General features: G+C 26.5%; 2 protein-coding genes across 5 annotated transcripts in view; one reads left to right on the top strand and one right to left on the bottom strand.

Annotated features, from left to right (window-relative positions):
* The window catches only part of LOC129983614 (chromatin-remodeling ATPase INO80-like), a 30,739-nt gene extending 25,989 nt beyond the window's left edge, over window positions 1-4,750 (bottom strand). The window contains exons 1-3 of the mRNA XM_056093145.1: window positions 4,553-4,750; window positions 477-624; window positions 260-345 (exon numbers count right to left, since the gene is read on the bottom strand). Coding sequence (XP_055949120.1) covers window positions 260-345; window positions 477-622 — 232 coding nt within the window. The 5' untranslated portion in view covers window positions 623-624; window positions 4,553-4,750. The remainder of the gene's footprint in view (window positions 1-259; window positions 346-476; window positions 625-4,552) is intronic.
* Window positions 4,751-4,907: 157 nt separating this feature from the next.
* On the top strand, window positions 4,908-18,081 carry LOC129983616 (serine/arginine-rich splicing factor 4-like). 4 transcript variants are annotated; one of them, XM_056093146.1, is made up of 8 exons: window positions 4,908-5,059; window positions 8,229-8,361; window positions 8,812-8,882; window positions 9,001-9,084; window positions 13,078-13,147; window positions 16,219-16,292; window positions 16,378-16,494; window positions 17,123-18,080. In XM_056093146.1, exons 2-8 carry the CDS (start codon window positions 8,239-8,241, stop codon window positions 17,409-17,411), a joined length of 828 nt encoding a protein of 275 aa, XP_055949121.1. In that variant the 5' UTR covers window positions 4,908-5,059; window positions 8,229-8,238; the 3' UTR covers window positions 17,412-18,080. The 4 variants fall into 4 exon arrangements, with proteins under 4 accessions (XP_055949121.1, XP_055949124.1, XP_055949122.1 ...); XM_056093149.1 differs by lacking the exon at window positions 4,908-5,059 and adding an exon at window positions 5,414-5,438 and having other exon boundaries at window positions 17,123-18,081; XM_056093147.1 differs by lacking the exon at window positions 4,908-5,059 and adding an exon at window positions 5,543-5,729 and having other exon boundaries at window positions 17,123-18,081.
* The last annotated feature ends 188 nt before the right edge of the window (window positions 18,082-18,269 follow it).

The raw sequence follows: 18,269 nt of genomic DNA, 5'->3' as shown, positions 1-18,269 counted from the left end.
AGATGGATACAATAGATGTTGAAATAATAAAAGCAAACAATTTAACTTTGAATAAAAAATTCTTTGAATTGTGTATTTTTTGCACATATGTGTAAAAATAAAACTTGCACGAAACTTATTAAAATAAGAAAAGTGCAAGTTCAAATATAAAATGATATAAATTCAATGGATAAAAAAAACTAAAAATTAAAATACTTTTAAGCTAATTTATTTATAGAACCAAATAAATCTATAAAATTACAAACTAATAATTTCTTACCTTGTCTGTAATTAAATTTTTCTTTAAAAATTTCTGAATCCAACTCAAAGTCAGAGCGACTTCCCTCATCAGCAATATCATTGTCGCTGTCAAAAATAAAATTTTAAAAATTAGCATTTCTTACAAATATTTTCTCATTTTAATAACTTTAAAAAATTTCCTTCATTTCCTAAAAGGTAAAATGAATTTATTATCAGTATCTATTTAAATACCTTACCTTTGAGATTCACTGTATACATTTTCAATGTAATTAAGAAATGGTTCTAAGCGAACTGCTTGTTCCAAACGTTGCAAATGCAATGGTTTTGCAAGCAATCCATGATCATTATTTATGGAGGCTTCAGTTTCAGCTCTGCTAGCCATGCCTAAAATTAAATAATACATAAATATTTTAACACATAAATTTTGATTAATATTTTCTCATTATGATCATACATAATGAAAAAAATGTATGATCATAATGACTTCAAATTCATACACATTTCATTTTTGTAAGTGATGATAAAAAAATAAATAGAAGTAGGATTTACATATGCAGCTCTTCAAATTTCTGAATATAAATATGCAAGAAGTTGATTTTCATTTGTCTAAATGTTGGAAAACATTATAGATCAATTACTGTGTACTCTGTGTTAACTTATGTCTGAAATCAATCCCAAGAAGAAAAACATTTATTTCAACTAGTGATGTCGCATACATAGTATATAGTTGTAACATTTATTTCAACTAGTGATGCCGCATACATAGTATATAGTTGTAACATTTATTTCAACTAGTGATTAATTGATAAAAATGTTTGTCTGCTAATTAAATTTGCCATATGATTAAGCCAAAATTTCACCAACAAATGCAATTAATAAACAAGTACCATATACTGGTAAATGGAGAAAGCGACATAACTACTTTGATACCAGTCATTCCTCTTGGTCATCCATGCTTAATGACATATAGATCTATCAATTAAATGGCATCACATTAATAGATGCGACTACAGCCTAGATATAAGCAGAATTCTTTATTTTCTCTTTTTTCAATCAGACATTTAAAAGAAGTCAGAAATTCAATTTTTGTATTGTGCTCATTATCTTTCACAATTTTAATTTTAAACAATTTGTTTTTTTTTTTTTTTTTTTTTTTGAGAAATGAGTTAAATGCCTGATGACATGGCAGAATCTAAAACACTATAAAATGATAACAATCTAGAACAGAACTTTTAAAACTATATGTCTCAATTAAAATGAATCGTATATTTATATATAAACAGTCAAAGAAAGTTGCTAAAAGTTATATTTTGCTACACTTGAATTGCAGCAAAGCTTCTTCAAAACTCATTCAAAATTAATCTTGATTTGGAAAATTTTATTAAAATTCTATGAAAGGGCATATTTAGTTCATTCTATTATTTTTAATGTTATAATTTAACTAATCATGATTTTTACAGTCGCTTTGAATTATTAGCCGGGTGAACTTAAGAACAGAGACAGTCATTAATTTCTCATATTTTCAAAATTTTCAGTTAAAGTCCTATTTTTAAAGGCCATAATGAACTGATTTGTGTGCTTATGCTTATGAAGTCTTTGGCTCAATTTTTAACAAGAACTGCAATTATGTGTTATAAGCTATTAACTCATTTTACATCAATTTTTCTTGTAAAATTTAACTACACAAAAACTTTTGCCAATATTTAGCTTATAAAATATTAATCAAATTACAAACTTTCTGAAAAAAATTCAAGTACAATGGTCTTGCAACATTTTAAAATCTAACCAAAATTTCTAGTGTCAAGCCTGATCTAACATCAATAATAAAAAGATTAATATTAAAAAAAACCTAAGAAAATTTGAATGTAATCATTATGCCACTAGATATAAGAAGCACAATAGCAATATGTATATGCATAGCAATATATATATATATATATATATATATATATATATATATATATATATATATATATATATATATATATATATATATATCAGTCTCATTTATTTCTCTTATCTATGGCAACACATTACAGAATTAAGTTCCAAAACTAGAACCTTATTTATCAGAAAAGAACAAATAGCTAGAAGAGATTGAAGAAGAAAGTCACAAATAGATAAAAGACCTTTAAGGAAACAAATATTAAAACATCTTTATGCATTTTTAAATTTTTTAGTGGTATTTCATTCTTCATGATCAATGTATTTGGAAGTTTTACTGATAGAAGAATTTGGATATTAATTGTAACAGCTCCAATTATTCTAGACTTGGTTTGGTAATTTTTTTTGGTACTTACGGTTAGTACCATTCTTTGAGTTTTGGGCACAGATATGGATATATATAATAAATGTAGTGCAACTTCTCAATCAAGAAGAAAAATCAGGATATCAAAGCATGATCCTGCTTTAGGGGAAATTATTTATTAAATTTACTTTAAGTTAACAAAAATTCAAATTAACAGATAAAAATGAATGGACTCAACATTATTCATAGTAGTAATATTACAAATAATTATCATCTGAAGTTCCCAATCATTCTTAGCTTCAAATTAAACAAACTTGCCTTTAATATTTGTCAAATACCCAGTTCTCTGAAACGTTTTCTGTTATGAATATAAAGATCATCCTATTTTCAACATGGGGAAAGAGGAACGTATTATGTTCATTTGTAAGATCAATAGCTTCAAAAAGATACAAAGTTGTATCAATGCCTTTAAACACATGTTTGAGAGTCTATAGAGTATTTCCTTGTTTCGATGCTTACTAGTATGGTGAAAATTTTTTTAATTACCATTTAAGTGCAGTGCTTATTTTATTAATCACTCAAAAAATGATATTATGCCAAGATTGTATATAGGAAATTCATCAAAACATTTTATCGATTTCAAAGCAACTGAAATATTGAGAAAATGACATTCAATCCTTGCTGAATGCTTTTGGAGAATATGGGAAAGGGAGGAGGCAACTATGTAATTTTTACTACATCATTACAAATCCAAAATTTTTAGGTATTATTCGATGAAGTTGAAGAAAGAAATATTATGAAGATAAATTTAAAACATAAAATGCTTTAACAGTTTCAGTGTTTCCTCAAATGTCTCTTAATTTTTGTCACTTTCTGTATTCTTGCTGATCAATCTTAAATTATATTTTAATTCTGTAAGGAATATGAAAAATTTAATTTTGTAAGGAGTATAGCGATATGGAAATAAATTTTTAAAAGCAGCCTGATAACTTGAAAAATTTTTTATAATTTGCTTAGGAAATGTTTGCAATAGAAATTACAGTTAACGAAGAATAATATTTCAATCTTTTGAACAGAAGTTATTCAAGCTATACCTATGAATAAATGTCATATACAAGTTTTTGAAAAATTTAACATTTTATATAGATATCCATGAACAGTAAAATTGTACTTAGAAGGATGCCTTAAATTTTTCTTCAAAATAATATAATTTAACTTTATTTAGTAGAACATAAAGCTCAGTTTAAAACAAACATTCTTCAAAATTAGCTGATATACGAAATTTTATTTTTGAAATTAATTTTCATGGTATGATGGCACAGTCAAGATAAACCAAATATTCAAATCATTATATATATATCAATATATAATTCTAGATTCATTGAATTTCAATATCAAATTAATAAAATAATGCATCAATTTAAAATAATTTTACACATTAATTTACTGTCATATCATTCTTTAAGATAGTAATTTATATAATTACGATTACCCGGTGAAATTAATAAAAAAGTTTTTTTAACATAATCAAATGAATATTTACGATGATTTTGTGAAAAGGAACACATAGATATATATAATTTTTCACCGAAATATTTTTCAATAAAAAATACAGTAATAGAAAAATAAATTTCTTATCGAAAATTAAATTAATTCAAATTCAATTAATTTTTAGAGCATAAAATAACAGAAACTCTGATTAAACTAAATTTTAAAACTTAAAACATGGGAAAAAATTTCCATCAACGTATTCTTTTTATAATGCAGAGGAGAGCAATTGTAAATATATCATTCCTTACGTTGATCTATTGGTATTAATCATACAGTTCATAATACCGACATTTTCACGGTTGTTAATCAATGTTAACACCACTATCTGATATGGTATCACAACTTAATACAGGAAAAATTAATTTCTACAGTAGCGAAAACGTTTAAGCCTATTTTATTTGCGTTAATAATACTGGAAGCAGAATACAGATCAGTAAAATATTACGATTGATACATTTTGTTTAACAACAAACCTCATAATTTCGTTTTTACACTCTAACTACAGCAACATACCTTATATTTGAGGTGAAACACAGAGCACAATTTTCCATGAATATCTTCGACTCTAATTTTATGTGCAGCAAAATGGCGATAGCAAGAGTCATTCTCCTTCCATATACATTTCTTCGGTAAAACGATTCTCATGACTTTCCCTTCATGTCGCAAGGGGCAAATCTTCGCCATATCCAATATAGTCTCGAGCCCAAACTGTTTTGAAACTAACTTCGAAATTCACAATATAATAGAACTGAAGAACGAAGAAAGTTCTGGAGTTTTATTAATCGCCTTTTCATAATTTAAGCTATTATAAAATAAGAGAGTAAAAAATTTTATTTTATTATATTTGTGACTATTTAGTCTCGAACACCAGATTTTCAATCTGTTTTGGCCAATCAAAAAACCGACTATTTTTAACGAGGGAGTCATTCAGAACATTTCCGAACACATTTGAGAGGTTGGTTATTAAAAGTTTTGCATCAAAAATTGATAAAATTTCGAAAAAATCTTCGAATTTTTAAGGTTAGTATTATTTTATGAGTAAATTTTTAAATTTTATGATTCATATTGTATTTGTTTATTTTATTCCTTCTAGAATAATCTCGGAACGAAATTATATGAAAATTTCCATGTGCAAAATTTTGCACATGGTAAGTTTTTTTTTCATTATTTATATAAATTTTGTTATTACTTTTTTAAAAGTTTTAACAAATTTATTCTGTTTAATCATCTTTTCTTAATTTCTTCTATAAGAGCATTCTGCTGAAAGTCATTTTAAAATGTTAATTTAGTTGAAATGTTTATATAATTTTTCATTATTAAAACCGAAACTCTTACGATAAATGAAAACATCGATTTCGTAAACATTTTCGTGAAAAGTAATATTCACTTCATAAGCGAGGTGAGTGCTGTGTGAAGAACATAATGAGAAATTGCACTTGATTCTTCAGGTTGCTAGGTGTATCACGATAAATACTTGTGCAATCACATCTCAATAATAATGATGATCCATAGAGTTACAAAATCTAAGATAGATGACGAAAAAGTTGTTAGTTGTTTTACATTGTTTTTCTGGTATAGGGTTATTTTTATTGATGCCATATTATTAATGTTACATAATTAATCTGATCATAGATTGTTTGAATGATATAACAACTTTTGTAAAAGAAACTGCTTGTAATTTGTGAGAGAAGTAAAATCTTTGTTTCTCATTGTTAAATGTAATCTTTTGTTTTTAGTTAAGCTAAAATTACCCTTACTTAGTGATTTATCATTTTCCTTTGATTTTTAAATGGACGAATCAAATCATTTATGCTTATGCTTAACCTATGTTGCAATTAATTGTTAACTTATTTTATGATCATTCTGGAAATGTTGCATGATACTAGTTTGTGCTTTATTCTGCATATTCTAAAAAAAAAGAAAACATATTTTAGAAGTTTGTTGCAGGGGTGGTAGAATTTGTGAAATATTATTCATTTTGAGATGTGCTTTGGTTCTTCAAACTATATTGGTATAGCAGTATAATAATCCATAGTAAATAACAATCAATATATATTATAACACTTTTTCTTATGCAATTCTGTGTGAAACTTAGCAAAAGCTTTTAGATTCTTTAACCTTTCACTTCATTCCTGAGATCATTTTAGTTCAGGTACCTCAGAATAATGAACCCTGAAATTGTTCTTTGAAAGATTAAAAAATATATATCCCCACCCTCTTTAAAAGCCAGAATGGCAGCACATGTTATTAAGAGGTTGTTATATAAAAGAGGCCACTGTATAACCAATAGCTATGAAGCAAATTAATGCTGGGACATCTTTTGAGTGTTTTTTGAAAGTCTCCCTGTCGCTCAGATGTGTTTGGGTTAGTGTCTTAAATTAACTAAAGCATGTATCATGGGTATTCAATCAATTACATTTAATAAAAAAGGAATATGGCAGTTATATCCGGAGGACTTGGGGAGGGGCGTGGTGGTAGCTTTGTAGCTTTATTTAACAGGTGTTTGCAGTTTTTCTGTGTTGATAGATAATCTTGTTGCCATCACAAAGTAACAAAAAGCAGTTGATATGTTGTCCGATTAGTTTTTTTTTTAAAAAATTGTTAATTCTATATGCATCTTCACCAAACATAAACCGTAAAGAAAAGAGTGTTGCTAAGAAATGTTGACCTTAAGTCATTGCTGCGCATATATAGTCAAATATTGCTGAAAAGTGTTTATATGAAAAAAATTAAAAACTGGCTTAATAGTGAAACTCAGTTGAGCAGAAAAGCGATTCAAAGTTTTTACATAATATATACTTTTGTGTTTAGCTCTCTACTAATGTAAAAAGTTAACACTCATTTTAATGTATTTTATGCATTTTTAATGTGTCGCAACTTTATATGTAGTGTAAAATGTAAATTTTTTAATATTCTTTTCTGTATCAATATGCATTTATTCTAGCGGTTTCTTTATTATTTGCAAGGGTACAATGTCATCAAGTGTAGTTAGTTCCTTCGTATTGGGGGGGGGGGGTTGCTCATGAGCAAGTAGGATTTAACATTATACCATCCAAAAATGCTACGTTGATGCCCCATAAAAACTATCTGATCTAATAATAACTAAAATGAACTGAACTAATTCTATCAAACAAAAGAATCCCAATTATATTTGCGGACACCATAGTAATGTAACTATTCTGTAATTGAAGCTAATGTCTTTTGAAACCAAATTATTATTATCAATAAATGTTAGGAACAAATACTCAACAAGGGAAGAATTCTCCAAGAAGGTGTGTTTCATGAAATATTATTATATAGCATTTTCAACAGTTATAAAGAAATCGAACTTAAAAGTAAGTAAATATTCTTTAAATCACTTCAGGGCCATACTCTGAGATGGAAATTTGTGTATTAAAATTTTAGTTTATTTTGAATTTTTTTTCGCATTTAATATAATTTGTTTATATATATATATACAATATTTTTTAAACTCTGAAAATTAAAATGTATTGTCTATTTTAATAAAATGTATTAACAGGTTAAATGTACTTTTAAAATAAGAATTTTGGCAAAGAAATTAATTTCTTTAAAAAAAAAAAAAAAACTAAAATGATATAAAGTTTGTCTTCTGAAACCAACTGTGAAAATATTTTCTCTTCCTAACCACAATTAATCAAGTATGATGAGTGAATGGGTCTATAAAAAAATATTCTGTTAGATAATTAGAAGAAAGATAACAAGATCAACAGGAAAAATAAAATTTTAATCATTTAGTGTTTTAGCAATTGTGCTAGCTCATACCCATGAATCATATAAAAAGAAGGGGGGGGGGAATGCTGCATTATACTGCCTTATAAGAGTATGTTTAATTATTTATAAATATTTTTGTTTTATCCTCCAGTGGGAAAATTCTTAATGTAATTCTTTACCAATATGACAAGTTCATGTTTGTATACTTTCTTTAAAAGTGAGTTAGAAAGAAGTTTTTCTCTCGTATTAAAGATATTCTATGACCAATTTGTAAGTTAATTTCTTAAGCTTAAAGTTAACTGTTCAATATAGGTGGCCATTGAAGAGTTCAAATAAAATGTAATGACAATTTATCTGTTGTGTAGTGTTATTTGCCATCCTCCTTCCCTATTTTTGATCTGTTCTGTGCTCAAATGCCTTCTATTTTATTAAATGAAATTTTTACATTTTCTTTCAGTTATTGTAATATGGGTACTAGAGTATATGTTGGTAGGTTAAGTTGGGATTGTAGAGAAAGAGACCTCGAGAGATTTTTCAAAGGTTATGGAAGAATTCGAGAAATTCTCATTAAGAATGGATTTGGCTTTGTGGTAAGCTCGCAGTATAATTATTTACTTCGTAATATTGATTTAAAAAATTTTTTTAGTAGATTTATATCAAGATTTCTATGAAATAATAGTAAAAATAGGGTATCGTTTTAATGCATTTGAGTGGAAATAGTCTTTTATGACTTTTTTTTTAATTGGCATTTATCTATGATTATATATTATATTCTTTCATTTTAAAAGAAAAAAGAAGAAAATTAATTCTTAAACTATTTTTAGAGCATTTTATATTATTACTCTTCTGTAAATGATGGTAAAATTTTCAAAATGTACATATTTAGCATTGGAAGTTACTTGGCATCCTATCTTCAAAAAAAAATTTTTTTTTTTAATTATACATTTTTTTTAAATCTTTATATTTCATAGATTTTTGAATCACTAAATTATTGCTGTATTATCACTACTTTGTCAATTTTTATGTACTTTCTTTAATAGGAGTTTGATGATTACAAAGATGCAGATGATGCTGTTTATGAACTAAATGGAAAAGAACTGTTAGGTGAAAGGTTAGTTTAATTGACTTTCTTTAGACAACATTCACATTAATGCATGTGATAAACTGAATATTATATAAAGCCAGCATTAAAAATCATAAATAATATATTTATTTTTTCATTTTTCTAGGGTTATTTTAGAGATAGCACGTGGCCCAGTACGCAGAACTGGGGGCAGATTAGGATTTCGGAGACGTGGTAGCTGGCTGGATAAGTAAGTTTAGCAGACTTTTTCTGCATACCTATGCTTACATATTAATTACTTTTTATATGCCTAATATTTACTAATATCATAAACTACTGTATAAGATCGAGTATTAGTAGCATGATTTTTGATGTTTGTTTTGATTTAAAAGAATTTACTGTAAAAAAGTTTCATTTATTTATTTTTATAATTTTGCTGTATATATATATATATATATAAATATATATAATATAATATAATATAAATATTTTTAACTCTTAATTTAAACCAAATTAATTTCCAAAGCTTTATTCTTAATTTAGCCCAAAGTAAGAAATTCTCTTATTTCGTGATTCAATTCCACTTTCAGTTTAATTAATCCCTTTGTAAAAATAATGCGCCATCAGAATTACGTTTCAAATGAAGGTGATACTTCGGTGCCCTTGAAAAGGTGTCAAAGGTCACCACGTGTATTGAATTAACACTTGGCCAGAAATCCAATCTTATATAAGACCAGTGATCATTTGTTTCAGCCTTTTTGCCTTCTGCTTTTGTGCCGCACTGCGCCTTCTTGTAAATAATCATGTTTGCCTCTCTCTCGAGAGAGAGAGAACAAAACGAAATTAAAACTACAAAGTCTCTTCACTGCTTCGAACCTGCATTCTACTTAAACAGAAATTCTTTACATATTTAGCCAATATGTAAAAATCTGTTATATAATATGATGTTTTAAAAAAATAAGATAAACTTTAACCTAATAAGAATCTCTACACATGCAGTTTTTATTGAATAATGCTTGGCAGATAAGATGAAAGCACAGGAAAGATATGTAGAAAATTAAGTTTAATATTTGAATATACACTACATATGTTCTTGTCTCTTTATCTAAAATCAAATTATCAAATAACAACTGCCTAAGGCATATCCAGATTTTATATTCTTTTTATTTATCTATATGAATTTTAAAAAGGGTATAAATTTGTGCTTTAAATTACTTACTTGATTTATATCAAATTAAAATTACAATTATAATTCAAAATGAAATTATTCAGAAATCATTAATGATTTGAATTTGCTATCATAAGGCATTTTTCCTGCTTTTATAATTTTCGATAACTTCATGTAAATTAGTGCAAAATCTTTAAAACTGGAGGAAAAAATATACTATGGCTAGTTTCCTAGCATTTAAAAACCCCTTTTTGAAAAGATAACATTGACTTAATCTAGGCTATGATGTAATCTTTTTGTCAAATATATTTCTGTTTTTGCGAATAAGAAGTAAGTAGTATTTTCTAATGCCCAGAATTTTTCCTGCAATGTGAAAAATAAGGAATCTAAAAAAAAAGGTAGCTTAGTAACAAAGACGAGCAACAAAAGGTGTAAGTCAGTTTAGTAGGATTTTTTTTTTCAGCATGATTATGCCTTGAGAATTTAGTGATTCAAATAAACAATATAATTAATAGAGTTTTCTATAATCACATAGGAAACGTTTTAAAGCCAAGCTGAATTGAATATTTCCATTTGCTGCCTTTTCAAAATCTATGGTAGCTGCTTTTTCTTGTATCAAGTTGTTACTTTGTAATTGAATTGTTCATAGAATTCTGATAAATTAAGTTTTCATCAAAAATCTGTAAAGGTTAAATGCATGCTTGGATATGAAATATTTGAATTTCTATCTCTTATCTAAAAATAAAAATTCATATATCAGCTGCATTAAAGAAGTGGCTTTTAATAGCAGAATTGGACTACAATGTTTTTTGTTGCAGTTCAAAGAAAAAATGTTTATATGATTTTCAAATTGGAAAAGAGAATGCCAGTTCATGCATAGCTTTCCCTCTATTATAATCCTCTGTCATCTATAGCTTTTCTGTATTTACTATTGCTTATAATGTAACTTGAAGGTTCTCTAGAAATGCAAGAATCCATAGTGTGACTTCTCATGATTTTATTCCTTATTATTAGTCAGGAATATCAGATGAAGCCACGGCATTATCATTATGAATGTGTAGAGTGTAACATTTTCTCTTGCACAAAGCTAAATATTATGTGTGGTAATCAATATATTATTGATTAGTTCCTCCCTTTCTCTTTAAGGCTCAAATTTTTAAAAGGGTTTTAAAAAGTTTTGGTTTTTAAGATTGGATATTAGCCATTATATTTTTGTAACAAACTTTTTTTTTTTCTAACACCTACCTCCATTCTGTTTATAGATTATATAAAAAATTGTATCCTATTATATTCCTCCATGTTTGATTGAAACCATTTAAATTATTAAGAATTGGAAGAAGTAAGAATTTTCTTTTAAATGCCCTTGATAAATTGTTTTATTTTTGCCCCTCCTCCTTGGAATGTTACTTTGGTTAATTATAATGCCACTAGTCATGCCCCAACTGAAAGAAAATTACTCTAAAAAATATTTAAAGTTACATTTAAAACCTTTAATTTGTTAAAGTAAGATCTCCGTGAAGTATCTGAGATTTTAATAAATGGAAATTATCTTCTCAACTAAAATATCTTGTGCTACAGATATTAAATTTGTAATTATTTAAAAAGATTCTGAAGAAATGCAATTAAAAGAAGCTCTAAATCATAGTGATAATTAATAAAGTATTTCTTATAAAATATTATTTTATTTGGCTTAAAAACTTTATGGAAACATTAAGAAATTATGGGAACTTTATTTTATATACTTTAAAATGGTAGGGATTTAGCAATGAAATAGTGCATTTCTTTTTATTCTTTTTAAGTAATCCAAGTTAAATTTATGGAATAATTATAATTATTTTATAAATTATTTTCCGCAATTATCAATCTTACAAACTATTGCTCTTATCTTGGGATGATATAGCAACTATATTATTAATAGATGGAAGGAATATCCTCTGGAAATAATCCCTATTTACCAAAAATATATATATTTGCATTTCTAGGTTAAAGAGTATTGTATTCCCTTCTAAAAAGTTGAACAAATGTGTTATTTTCATACTTTAGTTCAAATATACGAAACTCTTCATACTTTGTGCATGAAACAGAAGGCATTTATTTGACCAAAATAGGGGCATGTTTAAAAAAAAATAGTATGCCCAACAAGAAACAATCAAGGTCAAGAAAACATTCAGAAAATGCACTCATCTTATGACTTATTGCTGTTTGGATAAGTAAAATTGTCCAAAAGTAGTAGTTTCAAGATCCTGGAATGAATGGTTTTATTATTTTATCAGTAGCTTATTATTAACTATGATATCAAACAAATTTGTGAATAAATTTTTTTTAAAAAAAAGATACTCTATAGAGTGGTAGCAAAGTTTCAAAGCAATTAACCATTGTTTTCCTATAAAAACTGTGATGATTATATATTTGACTTTTTTTCCTTTCAAAACTGGCTCTTAAGAAACTGTATAACCATGCAATTGTGTTAACTTTCCCTTCCCTCTCTCTCTCAAAAAAAAAAAAAAAAAAAATCTTGATATTATCAAAAAAAAATTATTGCATAGACACATTTAAAATCATTTTGATTTGGATTTTTTAACACTTAAAATTATTATTTTATTCTCTTATGGAAGACTAATTTTTAAGCTTTTTTTTTTCCTTATTATAATTTGTCATTCTTAATGCAATATTATTTAATTTTAAGAAATTTTCTTTAAAATAGCTTTTTAAAGATTTGAAGAGAACTGAAGTACATATGCATTTTAATTTGAACTTTTCTATTTCATAAGAATTTTTATATAACAAGTAAAAAATTGATATATTATGGAATGTCTGACCTAAAATTAAGATTTAAGTCTGCTTAAGTATTTAACACTGTTTTATTTACTGTAAATTATATTTCATTCTAGCCATTAATTTTTTATTTTAAAAGTGGTATTTTTAAGCAAGCAAACTTTTAGATTTTTTTTAAAAAGAGTGTTATTTAAATGTTTTGGTGAAGTATGAGAACTAAGTAAATTTTAAAAAATAAGAATATAATGTTTTAATACTTTGTGAAATAGATTTTGCAAATATTTCTTTTTTTTTTTGTAGATATGGACCTCCTACAAGAACAGAATATCGTTTAATTGTGGAAAATCTAAGTAGTAAAGTTAGCTGGCAGGTAAGAAATTTACAAATTTTTTATTTATACATTTATATATGTATTGTTTATAAGGTAATATAGTCTACTTACAATAATTGTTTTCTACATAGTGTTTCATACAAATAAAATCATTGTTTCAAAATTATGTTAAAGCAGTCACTTTAATAAAAGAAATATAGATATCAGAGAAATCGTTTTAATTTGTGAATAGCTTTCTTGTAATAAAACATAAACTAATGACATATTGCTTTTCGCTTTAAAACTTTCTACTCAATTTCTCGTTTTAAATATTTGTGCACAAATTTGTAACAAAATTTGTGGCTTTCAAATTTTATATTTTTCTTAACAGAGTTGGATTTATTAAAAAAAAATTGAATGAATTTCAAAATGTTATAATTCAAGTTTGAAAGTACAGAATATTTAGAGGAGGATTTTTTTTGTATCATTATTTTAACTGCTTTAAATGTTGCATATACATTAAGATATTTTGAAGTCTGTTTTGAAAATAATAATGCATTCATACAGAAAACTTAATAGAAAAATCCTTTATAAGAATTAAACGGCCTAATTTTGTAATTCAATGTTGTATTGATAAAACATTTCTCAATTTAAAAAGAAAAAAAAAAAATCCTCTAAAGTGAAATGGGGAACAATATTCCTCAGTTTTGGCAAATTTATTTTCCAACTCTGCTGAGAATAACTGAATGCTATAATTACCACATAATCACATAAAACCATATCGAAATTAATCTAAAAATCTGACTTATACCTACCCATTAAGGGAGATATGCACCTGCCGTTTGATGGCCTTATTAGATGCTGATTGTGTGGATTCCTGGATGTTAGGCAGGGAAACTAATGCTGAAATGATGTTGCATATGAAAACTGGTCTGATGGTTTTCGGGTGTCAAAAAGCCATTGAGCCAAGCTCTCAGGGCTGACGACGATGCCCTTGTGATGTAAATGTGTAGTCAAGGCTGGTTGTCCAATAATAACTGATGTTATAGATGTCAGTCAGATGTTAAGCATGATGAAAGGTAAATAAACCTATAATATTCATTTTTGATTTAAGAGGCACTTCTTGTGCATGTATTATGTTATAAAACCTGGCAGTAATATATTTAGTTACATGAGGAGGGAAAAAATTGCTTTCCCAAGAGCAGTATTTCTTACCAAAGTTAACTTTTTCCATATCAATGTGAAATAAAATTTCAAAATTATAAGGATAATAAAGAAACCTGAAATAAACTTTTTTTTCCCCTCTCCTAAGTTATATATTTAGAAATGTTAGGTCAAACATTGATGGCTTAGAAGGATTTAGAAAGTGAAATAACAAGTTAGGCCAAATAAAATATGCCAAACCTTCTTATATCTTCATAAGATTGGTGCTAAATCTGATTGTTAATATACATATCTTTAAATATCCAAGAATCTCGGATGTATTTAATATATTTCATACCATTAAAAAAATTTGTTGAAAAATCTTACTGGTGACTATAATGGGATGACTTTCTGTTTTAAGTACTTTTTTTCGGGCTTAGATTTTAATTTTCGAGATGGGATTTATCTTAAAACTGCTAGATTGCCCTTTAAAATTTGTTTTAATATATTTTCTGCACCCTGCCTTATAACTTCTAAATTTCCAACTTTTGTAGCAAGTTTGAGAGCTTCCTTGGAAGATGTTTATATTTTGTTGAAAAATACTGTTAATTTTCCACTTAATAAGCATATAAAATGATAGACATTTGCAGAACCATGAACTTTTTAATCTTTGATATTCTCACATTATGCATTTAAAATTAAGACACTATTCATTTCAAAGTCTTTTTTTTTTTTTTTTTAACCATTCTTCTTTGATTTATAAAGTTCTTTTGCAATAGATTATTTGAAATAATTTCTTGAATTTTTAACTATTTACTAGCCAGGTTTTATAACATAAAATTGCTTTACCAGAATTTAAACAACAGCAAAGAAAGCAGGATATAAATCTGTATGTTACTTCTGCAGCATTTTGCTGTTGGCTGTGTATTCAGGTATCTGTTCTAAATAGATGAAATGTGTAATGCTTGAAAAGGAAGTCTTGAATAGTTTCCAAAATGTTTTAAATCAAATTTGATTGATTTTTAAGGTAATGAATGTATTAATTTCAGCCAAATATTCAAGAAACTGGAAAGAGTTTTTTCTTATTTAAATTTATTAAAAATAAATTTAAAAAAATGCATTTTTTAAAAGAAAAAAAAAAGAATTTTTTGCTTTAAGATTGCTTATAAATAAGTGCTATTATACATTTTATAATTTCAGCACGAGTATTTAGCAATCAGTGCAGTTCAAATGTGAAAAATATACTCTTGTTATTTATACAGCATATTTCATTAAAATTGTTTTCTTACTTATATTTTTGATTTGAGAAGGACATGGTTCTTGAAATTTATATATTCTCAAATTCAGATACTTTGGAATGTTCATTTCAGATTAAAATTTTAAAAATTAAAGATAAAACTACTGTACTGCAAATGATATTAGAATTATTATCAAAGGAACATTTTCTTTTAATGTAAATACTAAAGCTAAAATAGTAACTGCAGCTTTAATCATTAAATTTTACCTTATTTATTGTAACATCATATTTGCACCCCTTAATAGAAATAAAGAATTAACATTGTTATATTCATATTGATTAATATTGGGATTTAAATTTTACAGTTGGACTAAAGTTTTCAGTTATATGTGAACTTATTATTTCAGAAAAATAGTTGAATGCCATCTTTTTTCTTTAATGAAATGAAGGGAGGAATATTCATTATCTTCTTGATTTTATACATTAAATTTGTATACAGTTTCCTATGCTACAAAGTATCAGTGTTGAATCATCTTCACAGGGCAATATTATTGGTAAGGTAAATTGGTCTTAAAAATGATAACTATTGAACATCTTTGGAGTTAATTGTTTAACAATTAGAATTTACTTTAGGATTGTGTTAAAAAAATCCAAATTGTACTTGAGATGTAATTATAAGATAATTTTTAAATTTACCTTAATTATGTAATTTCACCAAAGGGTAATTTTTTTCCCCTTGCATTTTTCACAGGATTTGAAAGATTACATGCGTCAAGCTGGAGAAATTACTTATGCTGATGCACATAAGCAACGAAGAAATGAAGGGTAAATTATTCTTCTATTTATAAGATTGATGAAAAATTATTTGAGAATATATGCCATAGCTGTTCATTTTTTCTTTTATTTATAGTGTTGTTGAGTTTGCTACTTATTCAGATATGAAAAATGCATACAACAAATTGAATGACACAGAACTGAATGGGCGCCGCATTCGTTTAATTGAAGATCGATCACATCGCTCTAGAAGGTGATTTTGGTTGCAAAAATTCTAATTACTATTTCTAATTTTTAAATATTTAATATTGATCTTTTAACTGTATAAGAATTTAAAGTAATGTTTTTTATAACTTTATGAACTAACATTTAGGTTTAAAAATTAGAATTGATCATTTCTATTATCTTTAATTACATATTATTATCTGAATGATATTTCAAGTATTCTATATTGGTAGGCTTGTTATATTTTTTTATATTTCTTAGCATTTGTACTTTTTAAATTCTTATTTGTTGTATTCATCTTCTGTTTCATATATATTTTAACTTCTAAAAATCAGAACCAACAATTCTGAAAAATTGTATTGCATTTGTACGACTTATCCTTCTGAAGTTATAAATTACCAATGCATCTGCTTAGGATTGATTGGTTTTATTCTTCATGAATTTACATTTAAGAACAAACTATCCATGGCGATTTTGTGTTAAAATGCATATTAAATCAGACTGAGAAAAGTTATTCTAAAAGTATTTTTAACATTTATGTGTTCACCAGTGAATATTTTGCATATTGTTTTATATTTTAATACTGTTTTGATACTTTACTCTGAAATTCTCGATGCGACTCAATTTTTTTTCTCTTTCCTCAAAATATTTTGCAGATTTCACTCAAGATCAAGTTCAAGATCCCATTCCAAAAGTCGCAGTCGTTCTCGCAGCCCTCATCGCAGTCACAGCAGAAGTACTAGTAGATCTCGCTCAAGATCGCGTTCCATATCCCATTCGAAATCACCTGCAAAGTCTGTATCCAGATCTCCACTCAGAGGAGAGGCCATGAATTCCAGGAGCAAAAGTCGGTCTGTCAGTCGAAGCAGGGCGAGGTCTGCCAGCCGTTCTCGATCTCCTTCGAAGTCCAGAAGTCCAAAAGCAAAATATGAAAATGAAGATTAATATTTTCTTCAGCTTTTCAGATATCATATGTATATTGTCATGAAAATTCTATGTCAGCAATATGTCTATTCAGTGTATCATTCCTCAATTAAGAGGAAAAAATTTTTTTCTCCTCATAATAGCTGATGGGTCAAGAATTATTTGTTTGTGTATGTTTCAATTTTTGTTTTAGTCAGTGTATAAGTTTACATCTTTTTTAATTCTTTCTTTTGGTCCACCTTTGTGATAGCTTTAAAAAAAAAATGGGACCATATCATTAGAATTAGTTTTAAAAAAAATATGGTTAATTTATACCATTAATGTGATTATGTATTGTGATTTTTGAATTTCATTTGAAATTATTTTAAAATATACTAAGTATATTTATGCACTAAATATGCACTTAATATTGCACATTTTGGTTCTGTTAAATGTAATGGAGCCAAATGTGTAGCCCTGCCTTTTAAATAGCCTAATATTATTTCCGTGCAATATGCAAGAATACTATGCAATAATAGTCGTATCAATGTTTAATCATAGGAGGAAAAAATACTATGAAATTTGTTATTTTGTATTGGAAATAAAATTTTGTTTGCAGTGTTGTATTTATAATATTTTAAATTTTTTAAACAATTGCAAAATAAAAATGCATGTCAAATGTGCAATTTGACTGTATTGAAATAAAATTCAATAAATGTTACCTTCTGAAATTATGCCTCTCGTCTGAAATCTTTATTATATTTATATCAATTTCCTATTTAATATGAAGCTACTGACTGACACAATTTTATGTTTGTTATTCTTTCATATAACTAAAAGTTGAAACTAAAAAAAGAGAGTTTGCAAGATGTATTTGCTGCTTTGTTTAAACTTTTTTTC

Source organism: Argiope bruennichi, chromosome 9, assembly GCF_947563725.1.
Source record: "Argiope bruennichi chromosome 9, qqArgBrue1.1, whole genome shotgun sequence".
Taxonomy (NCBI): Eukaryota; Metazoa; Arthropoda; class Arachnida; order Araneae; family Araneidae; genus Argiope; species Argiope bruennichi.
The sequence above is the reverse complement of the archived record's forward strand: the minus strand, read 5'-3'. Positions and strand labels throughout refer to the sequence as shown.

Coding starts and splice junctions, on each gene's coding strand:
- LOC129983616 (XM_056093149.1), top strand. CDS start 8,239: ATGGGTACTAGAGTATATGTTGGTAGGTTAAGTTGGGATTGTAGAGAA. Junction 8,362..8,811: donor AGAATGGATTTGGCTTTGTG/GTAAGCTCGCAG, acceptor TTTCTTTAATAG/GAGTTTGATGATTACAAAGA. Junction 9,085..13,077: donor CGTGGTAGCTGGCTGGATAA/GTAAGTTTAGCA, acceptor TTTTTTTTGTAG/ATATGGACCTCCTACAAGAA.